Consider the following 22308-nt stretch of genomic DNA (forward strand, 5'->3'; position numbering starts at 1 on the left):
AAACTAAAATAAACATGGTAATAGTTTAGATATCTACAAAACTCAGAAAAAAATCCTCATTATTTTATATTGGAAATAATTTACTAAGACCAATATACTTTCTGAGATGATACTTACTTCTGATGTAAGAAACAATCAGCTTAAAACATAACCATTATAATGAACTGATGATCTTGGGAGATGTGACATATCAAGAAGATAGGAGGAAGGTGATATTGCAAAAATAAGAGATTTTTAATGATGAATAAATAATAAAGAAAATAGGTAGGTGAAGATCTTTTTTTTTTTTTTTTTTTTTTGTATTGTTCTGAGAGGTGGGCTATGATTCTGTATACCTTAAATTCATTCTTGGGATAATTCAACTGGCATATTGATCATTTCTCTATTTTAATAATGACATATAAACTTTTTATTGAATCATTAAAAAATTATAAGCCCAAATTACTGGACTTGTAAATAGCTATTATATATATATTTTTTTTAATTACTTTGACAAATAACTTTGTAACTAGTAACCTTAGACATAATAGGTTATTTGCAGGGGGATAAAACTTTCACTGTATAAGTTTTACATGCAAACAAAATGATGAGTTACTTTTTTGTTTCCCTTTTCCCTGGAGACATTCATTCACCTTGATTTTCTGCAAAGGCCTATGGAAGATAGAAAAAATATATATTTTTTGTTTCTTCCAAGTTTCACAGACTTAGAGATTCTTCTCTGCCCATATGGCAATACACAAGAGACTCCTGCAATTGTTTGAGAATGCAGGCTGCTATTCAAAAAACAGACATGGTAGGCAGTTTTTACATGAAGATATTATCCAAGGAAATGTTATTAATATTAATTGTAGTCATATGACTAAGTTCTTGTGCAATCTTCTGCAACTTTCCTTTTTATTTCTTTTATTGTGCTGCTCATGGTACAAACCTATTCTAACTCTACTATATAATGAACTTTTCAGTAGACAGATTCTTTAGAAAATATTTGACACTTGCAGATAAATAATGAAATCCAAACTAATCACTGAATGATAGTCATCTTTGTGGCTTAATACAACTCTTTTTTTTTTTTCCTAAGATTTTATTTTTTTATTTGAGAAAGAGAGTGTGAGTGAGCAAGCGAGCATGAGCAAAAGAGCACAGGCAGGGGGAGCTGCAGAGGGAGAGGGAGAAGCAGGCTCCCATTGAGCAGGTAGTCCTATGACGGGGCTCGATCCCAGGACCCTGAGATCATGACTTGAGCTGAAGGCAGATGCTTAACCAACTGAGCCACCCAAGGACCCCTTAATAAAACTCTTTATAATAACTTTTAGAGTCTTTCTCTGCCTAATAATCTTTGGTGGCTCTGGAAGTAATAACTTGAAGATTATTTGATGCTTTGTGTGTGTGTGTGTTTTACAAATGAAATTAAAAAAAAATTGTAATGATTGGATAAGCTACTTCAGGTAAAATTTTTTTTTTTAAGATTTATTTATTTATTTGAATGAAAGAGAGAGAGAGTACATGAGAGGGGGGAGGCTTAGAGGGAGAAGAGGCTCCTCGCGGAGCAGGGAGCCTGATGCAGGACTTGGTCCAAGGACTCCAGGATCATGACCTGAGCTGAAGGCAGTCGCTTAACCAACTGAGCCACCCAGGCGCCCTACTTCAGGAAAATTTTGATCAGCTACTTTTTTCTTTTGTCCTCTCTTCTCTTTACGGAGTTGTTGGATTTGGATTCTGACCTCCACCCCCACTTCCCATTATCATTTTGAACATGACCCTCCTTTATAGTTAGGTATATAAAAGTTTTGCTGCTGTATTTTAAGTTATTGGAATAGCCCCACTGCATTACGTGGTATAATCTTATACCTCTATAAACACTAGTAATATACATTTAAAAGGTTGAGCTAACTTTCAGACTGCTTTTTGTCTGTGTTCTTAACATTACCAATGATAGAATCTGAGCTTTTGTGTCCAAATGATTCAGTTAACATTTTTTCAGTGTTTTAATGTTGCCATGTGTTATACCCAAGCAATTGCCTCTGCTTGAATATGTTTGTCCTCTATGTATCTAGTGAAGTGCAGTGATGTAAAGCTGAATTTTACATTGCATTAAGTTACTATTGTTTTTTTAATAAATCCTTTAAAATTCTATTGAAATTTGTATACTTTTAATTATTGAAAATGTGAGAAAATGGAGTATGGTACAATGTTTGGTTGAAAGTACCAGAAGTCTTAGAAGTGTGCATATACATATCATTTAACTCAGAAGCTGCATATCTAGGATAATTTCTTAAGAAAATAACCAAGGATGTGTACAAATATTGAACCACTAGAATAACTTTTTATAATTTTATAGGCAAGCAATAATAGGAAATTTAGGAAAACAAATTATATATGTACACACACATATAATATAGGCTCTTATACAGACAATAAGTAAAGCTATATAAGAATACCTAGAGGAATAAATGGTTTTCAGAATGTACTGATAATTTATTTTTAAAAATATCATATACAGTATGAAACTACTGTTTTATATCTATATATTAATATATTTTCTGTATACTGACACTCAGCATACTCAGTGCCAAATCCTGTCATGTATATTTCTAATTCATTCTCTCTTTCCTATTTTTACTGCCATTTTTGTTGTTGAGGTGGTAGTACCTAATGTTCTTCAGGCTAACATGTCAGCTGGTCGACCTTAGAAGTCTCATAATCTCTACGCCATCCTTCATACTGTCTCTAAATAGCACAGATCATATAGCTATTTGGATGAAATGCTGTTATTAAATTTATAATCTAACATAACTCTATCATTGTGATTAAGAGGTACACTCTACCAGATCATCTGCTGATAAAATTCAAACTTTAATCAGCATGAATAAAATATTAAATTTGGGAGAAGAAATGACAATGAATAAACTGATGAATAGAAAGTACATCATTTTTAAACCTAAAAAGAAAAATATAACCCTGAGAATTGTTTCAAGCTTAAATTTCCACATTTTGTGTGTGTGTGTGTGTGTTAAGGGGAAGTTTTCCAGCTAAAGCATCTTGATTAGCAATAACACGCCAAACTGAAGATCAAAAGTACCAGATCAAAGCACTTTAAGATCAGCCTGGGAGGGTCCCTGAAAGTTCCATCTCTGTCTTCAAACTTCTCAGACCTGCTACAGGATTCCTACCATTACTGTTTTTTTTTTGGTAGCTGAGTTGACAATAAATTAAAAATAGGAAAAAACAAGTGTTATAAAATGCAGCATTGTTGGAGATGCTTATCTTATGAAAAGATAGCTTAAAAGTTGGAGGTGGTGGCATTTTTCCCCTGGCACTTTCAGAGTGATTATCAAAATATCATCTGCACAGAAGCAAAAGAAAGGCAGAAAACGGCTTTAATAAGATTTAAAGATTTTTTTCTATGAAACTTATTTCACTTTGTTTCATTAATACCAGGTGTTGCAATTTAAAAATTAAGTCTATATTTTTAAAAAGGAGATTGATAAGTTTGTTCTACTTGGCTTTTCTCATTCTTCACTTCCTTTGAATTCTCTGATTTCAAATATGTTTAATTATATTCCCCAAAGACTTGTAAAACAAATTAGACACAGAAAATGCATATGTAATAAACACTGTATTTGCTGGTTTATTTTAAAATCATTTAAAAGAGTAGAGTTGCATTTTATAATATCATAAAGGAAAAGAAAAAAAATAAAATCTGCAATTTTAAATGAAAATACTTCTTATTTTGTAAAACCATTTAGCTGCTACTTAAAAGAAAAGAGAAAAATTAAACAATATACCTTATTGATTCTTGTTTTTGAAAACCATATATGTTGGGTTACTTTCTGACATCTTTGCATTACATGATACTTGTTTTCATCTTTATCAGTTAGTGTCGTGAAATATATTAAACTATAGTGACATATCAGAAGGAAGTATTCTAAAGGAGAAATATATATATAACATATATAAAGGAGAAATATATAATTATAATATATATAACATATATAACATGTATATAATATGTTAGTTTATATGTATGTATATGTTAGTTTTATAATGACACATCAGGAGGAGGTATTCTAGAGGAGAAATATATATATATATAACATATGTAAAGGAGAAATATATATATAATTACAATGTATACATAACATACAACATGTATGTAATATGTTTACAAACATAACACTTCATCATGATGGTATTTGTTTGGTATGTAGAATCATCTACACCTTGGATATGTACTTATGTCATTATTTATAATATTTCAGTTGATAAACTACTGAAATTAAATGATAGTCTCAGATAGTCAGATTTGAGGTTTAAATTGCATTGCACTCAAGTCTTGGAGTGAAACAAGTAAGCATAGCCAGCTTACAAGTTTGACCTCCGCAATTACTGTTCATTTTCTAAGCTTCCCTGGGTGTAAATGCATGTTAAATTGTCTTTTAGTGCCAGGAATGACTTTTTCTCAGCCAAATTACTCTCTTTTGGTACCAGTTAGATATGTATTCTATGTAATTTAGTAACGCAAAAGTTATTCATTCCAACTTATAAGTGTCCATCCTGGACATTGCATGTGGCCAGCTTCATTGTCTTACATTATTATAAAAAATGTGTTTGTGGTACTAAAGCAAGTTTTAATGCTTATCCTTTTTAATGAATTATTCAGGTCATCAAATATAATTTCCAACTTGCTTAACCCAATTCAAGTCAGCATTTGTAGAACGTCAATTGGGTCAATACTAGTTCAGAAGAAAAAATTAAAAAATCAATGAACATCAGAGTGATCATTTTAATTTACACTCTTTAACCTAAACCATGTTCCATATTTGGAGGATTGAATATTACAGATTCACTTTAAATATTTCGTTTTCACAAGTGTCACTATCTATACAACTATCTGCAACAACTATAGGGGGACCTATAAAACTATAATTACACTATTTCCTGGTCTTGACATAAGATTTGACCTTGTTTTTCCTATGGCTTAGAGATTAAGTATAGGCCCAATGGATGAACTGCACATCATTTTCAAAGGAAGGTCTTCTGAGGGATAATGCTGTGTTTACAGATTTCCAGTGTGGCTGCAGCTAGTGTCTATTTAATCTTACATTACAGATGGCCTTTTGTGAGCAAATGACTGAATTTAAAAATCAAGAAACTTTTTAATCAAAGAACTGGACTTGACAAGGAAAACTGAGAGTAAAATGTTATTGATTTATTTTTCTGAGAGAGAAAGTGTAATGAATGTTAGCAGATTTTAAGTCTTTTTGGATAAAGGAGAAGTATATTTAAATTTCAAGCAAATAAAAGTAATAAAGATCTTCAATTACATTGTTTACAGGAAGAATTATCTATAGAGAAGGTTACTACTGATGATTTAGGAACAGGAGAATTATTTAATCCTACTCTGAATGCAAAATGTTATTAGCAGTTTGGTTTGGTATAGGGAAAAAATTCTTTCTCTCTCCATATCTAGATATGGGTATAGATATATATATAGATAGATATTTACAGCTATCTCTATATATTAAATATCTATATTGATTTATCTATCTATAGATAGATATTTATATATAATATTGATATGTAGTCCAAATAAAGGGCTAAAACAATTTATGTAAAATAACATTTATTGTTTCCAGAAAGATATAGGAAGTTGATTGAGAAGGAAGAAATACACTGAGAATGCCATTACTCTTGCTCCTCCCTGTGGTCCTTTTTTAACAAGAGCACTGGGGGAGATCACTTACAAGAGAATGGTTTTCTTCAGGAGCTGTCACCACAAAGAGAGCTAGGAATAATATGTGCCTTTTCATTTAATGTAGATATTGTCTGAAAGGAATAACCGTAATTGATCTGGAGAATAAAAAAGAGTGTGACTGGCTCTTGGAGTTAAGGTTTTTGAAAGTTTCACTACATGGATCTATGCTGTAAGCAACATATAGCTGCCTCAACAAACATTCATGCACCTATAAAATATAATCACGGCTCAGATCCAAATCTACAATTTTTTGAAACAGTTCTTAAATCCCCAAGTATGCTGGAGGACTTGAAGTCACAACAGATAGAGAATAGTTTGACGGTTAATGCTTTCTAAAACAATTATTTATATTTGTCTAAATGTTTAGTCCTGCCACTCCTCTGCTTAAAACACTCTAGTGACTCTTCACTACTACAAAGTAGAAGCCAAAAACTAGACAGCCTAATCTCATGTGAGCTCATGGACCTCTCTGACCTCCCCTCCTACTAAGCTGTCCTTCTGGCCTCTTGGAGCAGGTCATTGTATTTGTGATTCGCTACACCCGACTCCCCCCAACCCCCCATATCTCTACAGCACATTCCTTCCCATCCTTTAGGTCCTTGTTCCAATCTCAAATGCTTAGAGGCTTACTTAAATGAACCTATTGAACCTATTGAAAATTGCAACCCTTCCACGTGTACTTCAAATTCCTTTCCCTCTGAGATAATTTTTCTATAGTATTTGAGTTCTGATGACTGTGTAATTTATTTATTGATTGATTTAGCCTATTGTTTTTTTTTTTACCTGTCTCCCTTCCCTAGAATAAAAGCTCCATAAAAGACTGAATCTTTGTTTTTCTCAGAAAGCTACCTCCAGGAGCTTGGATAGGGCCTGTCACATTGTAAACATTCAATAATGTTGAATAAATGAGTGATTTATAATTTGAACCCCAAACATTTAGCTTTAACGTACATAAAACATGTTTTAATCTCAAAAGAAATATTTCTTTGAATTTATAAAAATGTACATAAAGTCATTCCATTGATTGAAGAAGTGGTATCACAGAGGAATTCAGGCATATATAATAGAGCTCTCATATTTTCATTAAGATAACTAATGGAAAAATGCACCTGTCTAATTGGTCAGTTGTGTAATTAAGAAATAGTGCAACATGATTTTACATGCACATTCTGTTTATTTTCTCAGCAGAATAAATTGGTCTGAAAAAACAACAAAGATGTTTCGATATCTGTTAAGACAATGAATGCATGACAAACTTAACACTTCCTTTGTTCAAGATAGCATTAAATAAAGGAAGTTTAGTCCCAATGTTAAATTTGTAGCCAGTGGTGTAGCTAATTAAGAGAAAATGTCAATAGAACTTAACATTGTCACAGGATAATGGTTCCTGCTGCTAGATATATGTCAAGAGAAAGATAAACAAGATGAAGTGATTTATTAAGCAGTGCCACACTCCAGGCGATGCATTTCTAGAGGATTATAGTACTCCTTGGGTGGTGATGTCAGGCAGACGACTGAGGACTAAGTGGCCTAAACTCTTTGAATAGTATAACAATAGTACAGAAATGTGGTGCTTGCAGGCAGTCCTGCTGATATAGCAAAATTACTTTACGTTTAGAAGGAAAGGAGAGACCATCACGATATTAGAAAGGATCTAAAGCAGAAAAGAAGACTGTCAACAATTTTTCATGACTTTGCAGATAATTATGTGAAATCATACTATTTCAAAATTTAAAAGCCAAAAATATTAGGATTACCCCTACTTAAAGTACAGACTTCTCAAAAAATTTTATTTCAGGCAACAAATGATTATTGCTTTGGGAACTTAGTAACTTCTCTCAGCAAAAACTGTATTAAAATAATTTTTGGAGAAGCATCCAAAGATCTTTTATTTCTTTTCAATAATTTTAATAATATAATTTATTTTTAGATTGTTAATATTGATAAAATAATATCAAAGACAGTTTTAATTTAGACTCAACCTTGTGAATACTGGAATGGCATATTCTTTGCTTTAACTCACAAATTTAACTCACAATACTATTACGTGCTTTGATTTTCTTATGTGGAAGTCACAAATTTTACTGGTTACTTAGAAATTGTTTTCATCTTAAAATTTACCTTATATCTGGGTGTTATATATTCCAGTGCTGCAAGAATATAAACTAAAGGGAACATATACTTAACTATATTATTTATAACTTTCCTATGCATAATAATATATTTCAAAAGTATCAACAAGCATTACATATATGTTAATAATGAAACTAATGCTTAGCAATTCTCTTAAGTTTAAAGGAATTCCATCAGTGAATTTAAAATTTTAGCATGATATTTAACATAGGTTCTATTTATTTATGAGACAAGGCTGCTTTCAGTTTTATCAATATATTAAGCAATCAAATAGTTATTGACATTGCAAAAGAATGAAACTGGACCATTACCTTATACCATATACAAAAATTAACTCAAAATGGACTAAAGACTTGAATGTAAGACCTGAATCTATAAAACTCCTGGAAGAAAACATAGGTGGGTAAACTTCTTGACACTGCTCTTGGCAATGATTTTTTTGGATTTGACACCAAAAACAAAGGCAACAAAACAAAAATAAACAAGTGGGACTACATCGAACTAAAAAGCTTCTGCACAGCAAAGGAAAACACCAACAAGATGTAAAGGCAATGTATTGAGTGGGAGAAAATAGCTGCAAATCATATATCTGATAAGGGGCTAATATCCAAAATATGTAAAAAACTCATACAACTCAATAGCAAAAAAAAATTTGAGTAAAAATTGGGCAAAGGATCTGAATAGACATTTTTCCAAAGAAGACACATGAAAGATCTTCAATATCATTAATCATCAGGGAGATGCAAATTAAAACCACAATGAGGGGTGCCTGGGTGGCTCAGTCGTTAAGCATCTGCCTTCGGCTTGGGTCATGATCCCAGGGTCCTGGGATGGAGCCCCACATCGGGCTCCCTGCTCAGTGGGAAGCCTGCTTCTGCCTCTCCCACTCCCCCTGCTTGTGTTCCCTCTCTCGCTGTGTCTCTCTCTGTCAAGTAAATACATAAAATCTTTAAAAAATAAAAAATAAATAAAACCACAATGAGCTATCGCCTCACACCTATTAGAATAGCTATTATCAAAAAGACAAAAAATAACAAGTGTTGGCAAGGATATGGAGAAAGGGAACCCTTGAGCTCTGTCGGGAGGAAGCAAATCAGTGCAGATGCTCTGGAAAACAGTATGGAGCTTCTTCAGAAAATTAAAAACAGAACTACCATATGCTCCAGCAATTCCACTTCTGGGTATTTATCCAAAGAAAATGAAAACACTAACTTGGAAAGATATATGTACTCCCATGTTCCTTGCAACATTATTTACAATAGCTAAGAGACAAAAGCAACCTGAGTGTCCATTAAGATGAATGAATGAAGAAATATGTTATATATAGTCATACGTGTTATATATGCATATATATTTTTTCATTCTTTTCCAAGGCTGAATCATATTCCAGTGCATATCATGGAATATTATTCAGTCATGGAGGAAAACGAAATCTTGCCATTGTGACAACCTGGATAGACCTTGAGGGCATATGCTAAGTGAAATAAGTCAGACAGAGAAAGGCAAATACCATATGGTCTCACTTACACGTGGACTCTAAAAAGCAAAACAAATGAAAAAAACAGCACACAGATACCGAAGACAGATTGGTGGTTGCCAGAGGCAATGCAGGCCAAATGGGTGAAAGGAAGGAAAAGGGACAAACTTCCAGTTATAAAATAAGTCACAGGGATATAATGTACAGCATGGTGACTATTGTCAACAATACTGCGTTACATATTTGAAAGCTGAGAGTAGATCTTAAAAGTTCTCATCATAAAAAATTCTATAACTATGTGTACATATTAACTAGATTTATTGCAGTGATCATTTCACAATATATACAAATATCATATCATTATGTTGTATACTTGAAACTAATGTAATGTCTGTTAATTATGCTTCAGTAAAAACTATTAAATATTCCAAGTTTCAATACTGTCATTGTGAGTGTAATAAACAAAAACTGAAATATCATCATCATCATCATCTTTATCATCATCATCATTTCAATTCTGGAATGGATCCAAACGGTTCTAAACTGCATCAATGGCAGTTTGTGAACATTGATTACTTTAGGAAAATTAGCCTTCTCTATGATGTTCATGCTCAATTTCGTGCTATTTTAGTTACAGATTTCAAGACATACTTCCAAAAACAAAACACATATTTACACAGTTCTTATACATTAATCTTTCTAAAATTACTCAATCTTTTTAAGGACTTAATATATAAACTGGAAGCATCCTGAATCAAAACTTGTAATTCCATTCAATTTGAGTTTATTATTTGTTATATCTTGGGCCCTGTTATCCTACAGTTTATCACAATACATGTGATGATGATGTACTTACATGGGAAAAAATGCTTTTAGTTTTTCACATCTAGCTGAATGACAAAGTTATTATGAGTTTGTTAGTATATGGCTTTTACTATAAGCATTTTCATTAGCTAGACTAGCTTTCTTAATATATTTCCTTATACCTAATTACAATATGCTTCTTTAAAATAATGCTTATTTTCTGTGAGATAATTATGAGTGTATTAAACAATGTGGTTGATTCTATCTCTTGCTGTGGCCTGCAAAAATGTTGAGGTAATTATAATGTTGAGTGTCTATTTTATGTCATGCACACAGTTTTAAGTGTTTTATATCTATGAGTGATTAATTTTTCAAACACCTGATGAAGTAGGCAATTATTACTCAGGGAACTGAGGCACCTAGAGGTTAAGCAACTTGTTCAATGTCATATAGTTAGTAAATGGTAGATATAGGATTTAAAACTGAGCTGTATCTCAAGGAAACACAAAGATATGAAAATAGTTCTTAAATTAGATATTGATACGATAGAATCCTATAATCTCAGAGCTGAAAGAAAATTTTAAAATAATCTAGTACTTTATAGATCAGAAAGCAAAGATAAAGTGAGTTGATTGGACAATTCATTTCATCCACTGTCACTAGGTAAAAAATTGGTTCCCAGTCTGTGTTCTTCATTTTGATAGGTCATGACTTTGTATGCATTTGACCTAATTATATTGCACCAAATAGCAGCATGTCTGTAAACTCCAAGCCCATCATGACTTGTGCTTTCCTCAACATGATAATTAGGAAATTAGGAATATTTAGAAATTAGAAATATTTAGAAAATTAGAAATAATTAGGATTCTGTGATGGAGCTATGTGTTTACTAGTTTGTTTCTCTTGTATACTGAAAGCTCCATGAAGACAGACACCATGCTGTCCTCCTCACCCTTGTGACTAGATAAATAATTCTTATTTAATAATTAAACAGACGTTTTCTGGAGAATAAAGAATTTGAAATCGTAAAGGCAGAAGAAATACTATAAGTACCTGTTAAAGTAGTAAAGTACATGGATATAAACATTAAGTGCTAGAAAACAAGTGAAGCAGACAGGACAAACTGTGTAGCTGTCCCAAATGGATTGCTAATTTAGAGTCGAAGGGACAGAGCTGCAAATATAAAGAGACTCTATAAATTTAGTCACAGCCATAAATCAAAGAGCGATTTTATGTGTCCACAGTGCGGAAATATGGGTCATACATTGGTATTTTGTTAAATCTTAATATAAAAACGAATGATTGTCATCAAGAAATGTAGCTTACAAATAAGGGACAGCTATTATATGTGAGGAGATATGTGATGTGAATTTATACTTTATATTACACATTGTAATTTCTCTGCCTTAAAATTGTGAAAAATTAAAGTAAAGGTTATGCCACATTCAAGGGTATTTAACAAAAGTATCACCAGGACTTTATTACTCATCAGTTTTGTAAACCAGAGATTATAGTTGGCTTATAATTATGCATCTTAGAGCTAGGTTAAATGCTAAGAGACTTAATTTTCAAAACATACTGATATTGTTTTTAAAAGCTCGGATCAGGGCGCCTGGGTGGCTCAGTTGGTTAAGCGACTGCCTTCGGCTCAGGTCATGATCCTGGGGTCCCGGGATCGAGTCCCACATCGGGCTCCCTGTTCAGCAGGGAGTCTGCTTCTCCCTTTGACCCTCCCCCCTCTCATGCTCTCTCTATCTCATTCTCTCTCTCAAATAAATAAATAAAATCTTAAAAAAAAATAAAAAATAAAAAAAAAAATAAAAGCTCGGATCAGTTTCCCATGTTTTTTGAAATATAACCATCATTATTAAACTTCTAAATACGTATTCATAGGTGAAGGGGAAAAATGGATTCAGGTCAAACAAAAATTGAATTTCCAAATTTATATTCTAAACTGATGGTCTCTATTACCACCTAAAGTCTTTTGATCCCAATAGTTTAACTTTGATCAATCCTAAATCAGCCTTAGAATAAATTTATCTTTGGTGATGTCTGACCCTATTCTTATTACTTAAGCTGAGGGGTTTTGTAATATGGTACTGTCAGTACTGAGTACTACTATGATATCAATGCTATTTTAAAGGACCTGCGACACCTCCTTTTTCATCACTTAAATTTAGATTTTTAAAACAATTTTTTTTCTTATAGCACTTGGGGAAGAAGAAAAACCAACTCAGAATATCTTAAAAATCACCTTTCAGTGCTTTGTTTTATTTTTTAATGACTCTCGGGAAACCACTCCTTTGTTCCGTTAAATGATAAAATAATGCTTTTAATTATAGTATACATTCTTAAGAAGTTCGAAGTAGTCAAGGAAATGTTTTCACCGGGCGCCTGGGTGGCTCAGTTGGTTAAGCGACTGCCTTCGGCTCAGGTCATGATCCTGGAGTCCCTGGATCGAGTCCCGCATCGGGCTCCCTGCTCGGCGGGGAGTCTGCTTCTCCCTCTGCCCTCTTCCCTCTCGTGCTGTCTGTCTCTCATTCTCTCTCTCTCAAATAAATAAATAAAATCTTAAAAAAAAATTGTTTTTACCAGTTCTTGTTTGATAAGCATTTTATAAGCAGAAATCTGATTTTTGCCTCATATGCCTTGATTACTTTCAACTCTTCAAAAGCCCAGTTTAGCATGAGAAAGGATTTTCTGGCTCAAATCATGAAGAGCTGGTATTAAAATAAACAAAATTCAGGGGCATATTACATACATATGATTCACGGAATCATTGCTTAGGAGCTCATTACAGTTCATTGGAAATGTAAACCAATGGATTTCCATCTTAGCATCACTGCACTTGTTTTCTACCATACAAATTACTCATTCCCCACACCCATAAGGATAGACTTAGAATAGTATCTGAGAACGTGAAAGTTCAACTGAGTTTTTTTTTTTTTTTCTTTAGTGGTTAATTCTGGTGATAAAACGAAAGAAAATGAGCACCTTGTCATGTTTTAAATCAGCATGGGGAAATTCTCAAGTGGATATGACAGTTCTCAGACTGCTTGGCACTCCCTTTATTAAGGGCTGCCAATCATAATTAGCAACAACAGAGATGTTTTTTTGAACCCAAATAAAAATTACAGAGAGCTTTTTTGAGTTAATATCTGTAAGAACAGAACATAGAAAGAAATTTGTCTGGATAATCCAGTCAGCCTATCACTGGGGATGACTCTCATTTTCCCTGTGTTCGTTAGGGTCAGTAAACAGCAGAGTTAGCCAATATCATTTTTGTTATATTCAAATTGAATGTGAAATATCAGATAACATTACAAAGGAATTGCTTTAGCTACTGCATTACAAGGTTTGAATCCTTTGGGGTTTTGCAACTAGGACATTGATAAATTTCATATATTTGATATCTACACTATTAAAATAGATGTCTTTTTGAGTTATTCTCCTATGCTAAGTTTTCAAGAGATGCTTTCTCATCAGCAATCTCTTTAGTTGCCTAATTCGATAGAGAAGAATGTCTGATTCTTCTTTTTGTGGAAACGAGAAAGTTGTGATTCTCTGTAACACTGCGATCCATCTGGCAGTGGAAAGAGCTCTTTATTTTCTTCCAAAAATTGCCCTGGGATCTCAAAGACTGTGGGTTGCCTCTCCTGTTAATTCTTGTGCAGCAGCCCTCAGGTTATCTCCTACAATTCCTAAAGGCCCCCTTTCTATTCATCACTGGCATCTGTGGAGCTTTTTGATCTTCAAGAAAGCTAGCAAAGGAATTTTCCTTCTTTATTCTTTCCAATAATTCTGTCTCCTCATTGGAAGTGGTTTTTTTGGTCCCATTTGGCTATGGCCCATTTAGATGGTTCCAAGCATGACTGCCAGAACTGTATCTTTCTTATTTATGACCATACTCAAAACATCTAAGTTGGGCATGATATACAGCATACCCAAGAAATGGTAATTAAACCAGTTAATATAGTTATTCTTTGTTTTCTTTTTGTTCTTCCTGTTCCTGGCATATAGTTGGTACTTAATAAATGCTTGCTGGTAAATAAACATATGTAATAGCTATAAATATTTTACATGACTATAAATATTTGTACTTTCTAGAACCAGACAAAAGCATCTGAGGCAAATTCTGAAATTGCCCTTTGCAAGTAAACAGCAAACAAATTGTATACAATATGTGTGTGAAAAAGTCAGAGGCCTCCCACCCGCAGGCCCAGATGATATTAAGATGATGCTCTTAATATCACTGCCCATAAACTAAACATAAAGGATCTTCAAAAATCAAATGCTAGTTGTTTAAGTATGTTGATTGCAGAGAGATGCATGTAGACATGGAAATAAAGGAGGATATAAAACGACAACAAAACTTGCATAAAATTGGTCTCTCATTCATGCATTTAACTATCTAATTCACAAGCTTTAATGTTCCAGCCAAACAGATGTACTAAGTTTATCTCTATAATGGACCATACTGCTTTTGTACAGTTGGATTCCCTGAGCTATTTTTCCAGAATGCTTTGAAGTTACAGACTTTTTAAGAAATCAGAATTAGTAAACAACTGGCATATATTTAACATTTTTCTTTTAGCTGTCCCTAAACTCTTTTTTCCGAAAATTTTCCGATAATACATGAAATGCTTTTTATCCCTATTCAATCTGGTCTAGTGGCTCAATAAAGACGGTAATTCTGAATAACAGCTGCACTTCTTAAAAAGACTGTATTTTTATTGAAAATTATCACTAATTTTAACTCCATTGCCTGTGCATGGACACTGTCATTGACTGATTCTTTTTTTCATAGGGCTTAGGAGCTTTTTCTTAATTTATTTTTGATCAAAATGTAAAGATGCTTTCTGTATCTTTTAACAAATTCACCTTTTCATTGTTAGGAAGTGGAAGAATGGCAGCATTTCAAAGATGAAGTAGTTAATCATATGCAATTCAGCATTATCCATCACTAGGAATTTGTATTAATGTACAATCAACCTACAGGCCGTACAATTCATTTAAAGGCCCAGTTGGGATGGAAAAGTGCTTAACATATTTATAACTTTTGATATCTGTGTCATGTTTACACACGAGAAAATCATGCTAACCATATGGGTAATTTTACTTTTCTTTTTCTCTTAGATATGCTCCAAAAATTAATTTGGCTACCTGGAGGCAGAGTTCAGAAAGCATGTCAACATCCTCAAAAATAAAGCTTCAACAAATCTGATACCTTATTTATAAGTTCCTCATCTTAGCTGCTTAATAAAATACACCAGTAGAGACATTCTGAGTAACTTCCTGTTAGGTTTCGTGAATTTAGATCATTGGGGAACAGATTATAATCTAATAAGCACAACATTGCAGTTAACTCCATGCTTTGTTTAGTTAACTATTTAGCATGTATTTATTCATTTAGTTGATCACTTTGCATTTATCAAACACTTAATATGTACAAGACACTGAACTGTAGGTAAAGGGACTATAACCATAAGACACTATTTTATGTTCAAAGGACTCAGATGGAGACAAATGAAGAAAAGGCAATTACATAATAGTTTATAAGTGTTACGATAAATATATCTTCAGAAGCTTAGAAGATGGTTCCTAATCCCAGCAAATATTTCCTAAAAGAAGTGAGATCAAAACAAGAATTAGAGGATGCATAGCAACCTGCCATATGAAAGCAGAGTAAGAATAGAGATTAAGCAGTTTAGTAATAAAGGCATCTTAGGAATTGAAAGGAGCAGAAGCAATGGCAGAGAGTCATGTCACAGTCTTGTATTCCAGGGACAAAAGCCATTTGGAGTAACTGAACAATTAAATGTGAGGCATGAACGGTAAGAGATGAGAATTGAGCCCTGGACAGGAGCCCAATGGTGGAATATTGTTCATGTTCCAAGTAACTCAGACTTTTAAACTGTGAGCATTGAGGATCCAAGAAAATATTTAAAGAATGAGAATTATGTGTTTAGCTCTCCCTGATAGAAATAACTTGGATATATATGCAAGTATGTGGAGCATATGTTGGCAGGGGACAAGATTGAAAAAAGAAAGACCTGTTAACAACATTCCTGTAGTTCAGATGAGAAATGAAGTAGGCTTAATCTAGGTAGGAGTGTGGGCTTAATCTGTCTAGGTGAGACAAGATTTCCACTTCTAGAAATATTTAGAAGGTAAAATTCACAGGACCTAACTGTGGTTGGATAGAAGGGATAGAAGGAAGAAGAAATCAAACTGTTTTCAGAGTTTCTAACCTGTATATCTGAGTGGCTAGCAATGCATCAGCTGGAAGAGAATATGAGAAGCTACAAAGCTTTAAAGTGTAAAATAAATTCAATGTTTGACATGTTGGAATTCATGGTGCTTTTGCTATATCCAGAGAGTGGTCTAGTGAGCAGTTGGATATACAAAACTAAAATTAAAGAATGGGTGATGTAGATTTGGGGGGTCAACTGAATATTGGTGGTTATTAAACCATGTACAGAAAATTGGGTGGATTGGGAAGAAGTGAGATGAAAACAAAGGTTAATTACATCTAACTATACCAACCTTTATTTTTAGCCTGTGCTCATAGCTATTAACATCTCCTAGCTATTTGTCCTCATTTACTGACAACTTTGGCACATGGCTCATTTTCTTTCTCTCCAATCTGAGTTGACCGTCATTGCAGATGGTTCATCTAATCCTCTGGACTCTCAGTTCCTTGATCAGCTTTGAAGTCCCTCACCAACTCTTAACTTCAGGAATCCATAAATACAAACTTCAAACTCCCTCACACTGATATGTCCACTTTTGTTCTTTGGTCTCATCAAGAACTCTATTCTCTCCTACTACTACTCTATTACTTTCCAGTCATACTCTTACTGCATTCTTATTATTGGTCTTTCTACTTTTTTTTTTTTATTGCTTCATGTACCCTAGGAGCTACCATTTTAACCATTATCTTGCAAATAATCTAAAATCATTTGCCTTTTTATCCTTTTTCCATGTGCCTGACTATCCACAGCTGAGTATGATTTGTTTTTATTTTTTATTTATGTGGTAAGCAATTATGTGACCCTTATATAAGTTATTTTATCTAAGAACTTCATAATTTTTAGCCACTTTAATTTTTATAACAAAGTTATGAGACAGGCACAACCAGGATGTTCCCTACAAGGAGAACTCACGCCATCGTACAAGTTTGTGATCCCCAACCTGGACTCTAACATTTTTCTGTTTCATTGACTCTTTTTTCTCTTTTTGGAATGCTCTTTATGGAGAAATTAACTACCATTCTGTGAGAAAGGCCAAACTATCCCATGAAGAGAGACCATAAAAGAAAACTGAAGCTACCAGCCCTCAGCCAGCATCAGCCACCAGACATGTAAGTGAAATGCACAAGCCTTCAGACGAGTTCATTTTCAGACTTTGAGTTGTCTAGTTGAGTCCTCAGACATCACTGAGTAAAGACAAGCCATCCTCCCTATGTCTTGTCTAAACTTCTGACCCACAGAACTGGTAGGTTTTGGAGGATCTGGTTATGCAGCTATAGTCACTGGAATACTACCAATAACAAGTTTATTGCTAAATCCAGTAAGTATCTTTCAAGTCTTAATTTTACTTGATTTTTTGAAATGTTTAACATCTTTGGCCAAACCCGCCATCTTTAAATATTGTCTTTATTTGGTATGTATACCACTGCATGCTATACATGGTACTTGCGTCTTTCTCATTACTCTTTGTCAGTTAGCACTGAAAGCTCCTCTAGCCCATTCCTTTTCTTAGGGCTCTCTCCTAGGCCCTCTCTGGGCCAGTGGTCTCACACAGGAGTATGCAGTTGAGAACAACTACTCAAATTTAATGGAAGATCTAATAGCAAGTGTGAATAAAAAATAAGATGCTATTGAAATTTATAAATATTAAAGCAAAAGTGTCATGTATCTCCATTATGACACATATTTCTCCTCCTTATTATATGTGATAGGTTTGTAAGAAGCTATTGATCCCCTAAGTATTTTATTATTTCATTCTGCATAATGGCAGTAGTCTCAAATAAGGAGTTCAGTAAGTATTATTCTATTCCAAAATGGTGGGAGTCATAGAAATAACTGGACAACTTTAAAGAGTAGGGCAGATTAAATATTGAATAACAAAACAAAGACATTCTTTAGAATACCATGACATTGTAAGTTAAATCATTGGTAAAGATTAATTAAATATTAAGATGAAAGATAAGACAAAATTTCTTATCAGAATCTTAAATGAATCAAAGTTTTTTCACCATCATTGAATATTTTTAATACATTAAATAATGTCTCTGAACAAAGAACCAGTCCCAACATGTCTTATATATGTAAATAATTAGACAGTGTCTGCTCTGGTTGTAAGTTGTTTCATCCTAGTAAGGCTATTTCTCAGAATGTCAGAGAAAGGAAAAAAAAAAAATTGGGGGGGAGGAGGGGAAATCTGATCTTGAGTTTCTTGTGAACCTTACCTCTGACATTCATTTTTGGCTTTGTTGATGAAATTGAACCTACATCAAAAGGTAATGAACCATTTTTGTGGGAAACCTGCTGTGTTTGAGATCCTCTAGGAAAGAGTAGGAAATGTTCTTTTCTAAGCATTGCTGTGAAGACCCTTTAGAACACTTATTGATGTCAGATACAGAACATTCTTAACTGATTCATGGCATTTGAAACATATTCCTTTTTCAGACTAAAATGTATTTTTTCTCCTTACCTTGTTGTACAAAGGATCCATACACAAACCACATGGAGTTGTAGAGAGTAGTAGAAGTCATTGATCCCATTTGTAATCGTGGGGGATTAAGCCAATTCAGGAGGTAGACCAGAAGACCCACCAGAAGAACAGTGCCAGCGATGCAAGCCCAGAGAGAGAGATCAAATGGTGCAAGACAGGCAAACATGTCCACTGTCTTTTCAGCCCTTCGCAGTAGTACTCCCACTGAGTAGTCCATATAGCGTGTTGTAAAGTCCACCACATTCTCACGATCTGGGGTGATGGTTAAAGCAGAAATCCCTATGTCGGCTCTCTGAGAAATTGAAAGAGAAAATATTAAATTAACAATGTGAAAAACAACTTGATTTGTGGTGCTTCAGCTTGCTTTAAGGAAAAGAAAACAATGCCTCAGGCAACATCTTTAGTCTTTTTATATAAACTGAAAAACACGGCAGAGATTTCTTAGAGGCAAACTCTGTGTGAATTTTGCATTTCTCACTGCAAATCTTGCCCGACCAGAGTCAGATAAATTACCTTGTTCATATTATCAGTGCATGTGAAATCAGTGAAGAATATTTCAGAGACAGATAACACCTGAAGGAAATTGTCTTTTTTCCTTGGGTCATTTTATCAAAGCCATCATTAACACAGAAGCAAAGGCAAAACTTATTCTAAAGAATTCTTTCTGAGAAAATGTTCCCAAGATACTTAATTATATTCTTAACATGTAAATTCTTAGGCAGGTAAATTAAAAAAAAAAAAAAAAAAAAAAAAAGCTCAACATAGCATTTTACTCTTGGTTTAGATTTCTCTGCATCAGAATTTATATATTTTTAAAAAGATTTTATCTATTTATTTGACAAAGAGAGAGAGAGAGAGAGAGCACAAGCAGGGGGAGTGGCAGGCAGAGGGAGAGGGAGAAGCAGGTTCCCCGCTGAGCAAGGAGCCCGATGTGGGGCTCCATCCCAGGACCCTGGGATCACGACCTGAGCCGAAGGCAGACACTTAACCAACTGAGCCACCAAGGTACCCCCAGAATTTATATTATTAAGCTCTAAATATATTAGTTTGTTAGAACTTTCATATAGCACTAAGTTATAACGTCATTTGCCAAAAGTCTCTACCATGATTTTTATTGTATAAACCTCAGAAATGTTTTAATGAAAAATCAAAGATTAAGGATACCTAATTTTTCTTGGACAACCCTTCTTTTCAGAGTGTATCTCTTCAGATTCTCAGTGCTGGCACTCAAAACCACAGCACATGCTATTTTACTTATTTGAAGCACTTAGCAGAACTGCAGCGAGAGCACAGAACAAATGAATTACGTTTCAATTCCCTGATATGAGAACACACATTTAAATATCCAAAAGATGTACTTTGTTTGAAATAATAACCCATGGCCATGATTAAAGCTGTGGGAAGCTCCTTCCAGACAAGTACAAATAATCGTAAATTGTTTGTTGGACATTTTTGTTATTATTTTTCTTTCTTTTGCACTGTTTTATGAAGGAGTATAGAAACTGGTTTTATTGCTTTTGGAGACCAAAACAAACAAACAAGCAAAAACAAAAACACAAAAACATGAAAAGTAACATACCTAATAGAGTGCTAAACCGGTTCAAATAAATCTAGTCTCTGAAGTAATAATGGCCTCAAAACTATTCTAAGCTACATTTAAACTTTATGTGTGTTTGTGCGTGTATATATGTTTCTATTTATACATATATATCAGCCCATATATATTTGCCGCTAGGCCCAGTACTAAGTAGTTAAATAAATTTTCTTATTTAACCCTTACAATACATCATGAATTACGTGTTTTCCCCTCGATTTCATAGATGGAACAACTACAAGAATTAAGTAACTCATTTAGTTCTCATGGTTGATAAGCACAGAAGCAAGTATCAAAGCTTGGTTTTTCTTACTCCAAACCTGTGCTCATAACCACTGACCCTATTGCAAAAAATCCTTCGTTTTCCAAGTAACCCATATAGTAGGTGGTTGAGATAACTAGTTTTAGGACAGTTTTTACCTTAAAAGAGTCTAAAATTTTGTGGGGTTTTTTATTACGCTATTTATAATGCAACAAGGCCATATTAGTATAAACACCATGAGTTTATAAATTATTAATGGAGAGGTATTAAATTTAATAACACTACATGAAAATGAACTTTCAGAGAAATAATTATTATTGCTTTCAAGCTCATGTATTTATTTTCTGTGGCTAGATATTAGGAATTAGGTCTTTTCACCTGGATCCTTACCTCTCTAGTTCTATCTTTTCTGAGCTTCAGTTTACCCATTTGTGAAATGAATGTACCTAAGTTTAGTGTGATTATTGTGAGTTGACTCATTTATCTTAATCCAATGGCGAATACATATCTCTCCAAGATTCAATTAGGCTTTCAGAAGTTGCCTTTACTTTTTCAGGACATTACAGTACAATGGATCAGTAATTTAGTAATTGATGCACTAGTGACCCAGAACATTTTATGACTCAATTAAAATCAGAAAATTTCACCCAAGGAAGAACTTACTGACAAGTCGACTGAATATTTGTAAATGTTCATCAATATTTTGCTGATAAATAATTGAATGTTTAACACCTAATTAATGATTGTGAATTGGAATAGTCATACACTAATTCTACTAATAGATACTTATAAGTATCATGAAGCGAATTTCTATAATGGAAAAATGATATCTAGGGAATGATGTGTGCTTTCTTTTTAGAAAAGGAAACTGATTATATTGCATGTGCTAAAATATTTATTAAATATAATAATTACTTGTCATTTTTCTATGGAGAACTTCCTAAATTCTGGTCCACTTTTAACACTTGGCTATTCTGTTTTCAAGGAGAAATTCCCAGTCTCCCTGTGGAGGGCATATCAGAATCATTTAATGGCCTTTTCAAACTGCACAAATACATTTATGTACAGACACAATAGAAACAATATGTACACATTTTCCTATCTCTGAGATTTGTATATACCTTCCTAAGGAAGTACCTCACCCTCTTCTTCAGAATCAATAAGACAGCAGATCATTGTGCTTGATATGAATATGTGATAGTCCGTACTTGTATGAGAGAAGTTTTACTGGAGCAGAAGAAAAAAAAAAAAAAAGCCAAGAATCACTGATTCATAAAGATAGCCCAGAAACTTCTTGAACATTTCCAAAATACCAAAAATGATCAGAGACAAATGATCATTCCTACCCTCCCTCTCCTTCACTGACTTTCTTCCTTTCGTCTTTTTTCTTCCTTCCTTCCTTCCTTCTTTCCTTCCTCCCTTCCTTTCTTTCTCTCTTTCTTTCTTTCTTCCTTCCTTCCTTTCTTTTTCTTTCTTTCTTTCCTCCCTTCTCTTTCTTTCTTTCTTTCTTTCTTTCTTTCTTTCTTTCTTTCTTTCTTTCTTTC

The 22308-nt window shown here is 33.6% G+C and overlaps 1 protein-coding gene across 1 annotated transcript in view; it reads right to left on the reverse strand.

Moving 5' to 3' along the window:
* Positions 1 to 22308, reverse strand: part of GRID2 (glutamate ionotropic receptor delta type subunit 2) — a 1404204-nt gene that overhangs the window by 244820 nt on the left and 1137076 nt on the right. Inside the window, exon 11 of the mRNA XM_035004503.1 lies at positions 18888 to 19200. Coding sequence (XP_034860394.1) covers positions 18888 to 19200 — 313 coding nt within the window. The remainder of the gene's footprint in view (positions 1 to 18887; positions 19201 to 22308) is intronic.

This window comes from Mirounga leonina, unplaced genomic scaffold, assembly GCF_011800145.1.
Source record: "Mirounga leonina isolate KUSES-001 unplaced genomic scaffold, KU_Mleo_1.0 Mir_129, whole genome shotgun sequence".
NCBI classification, from domain to species: domain Eukaryota; kingdom Metazoa; phylum Chordata; class Mammalia; order Carnivora; family Phocidae; genus Mirounga; species Mirounga leonina.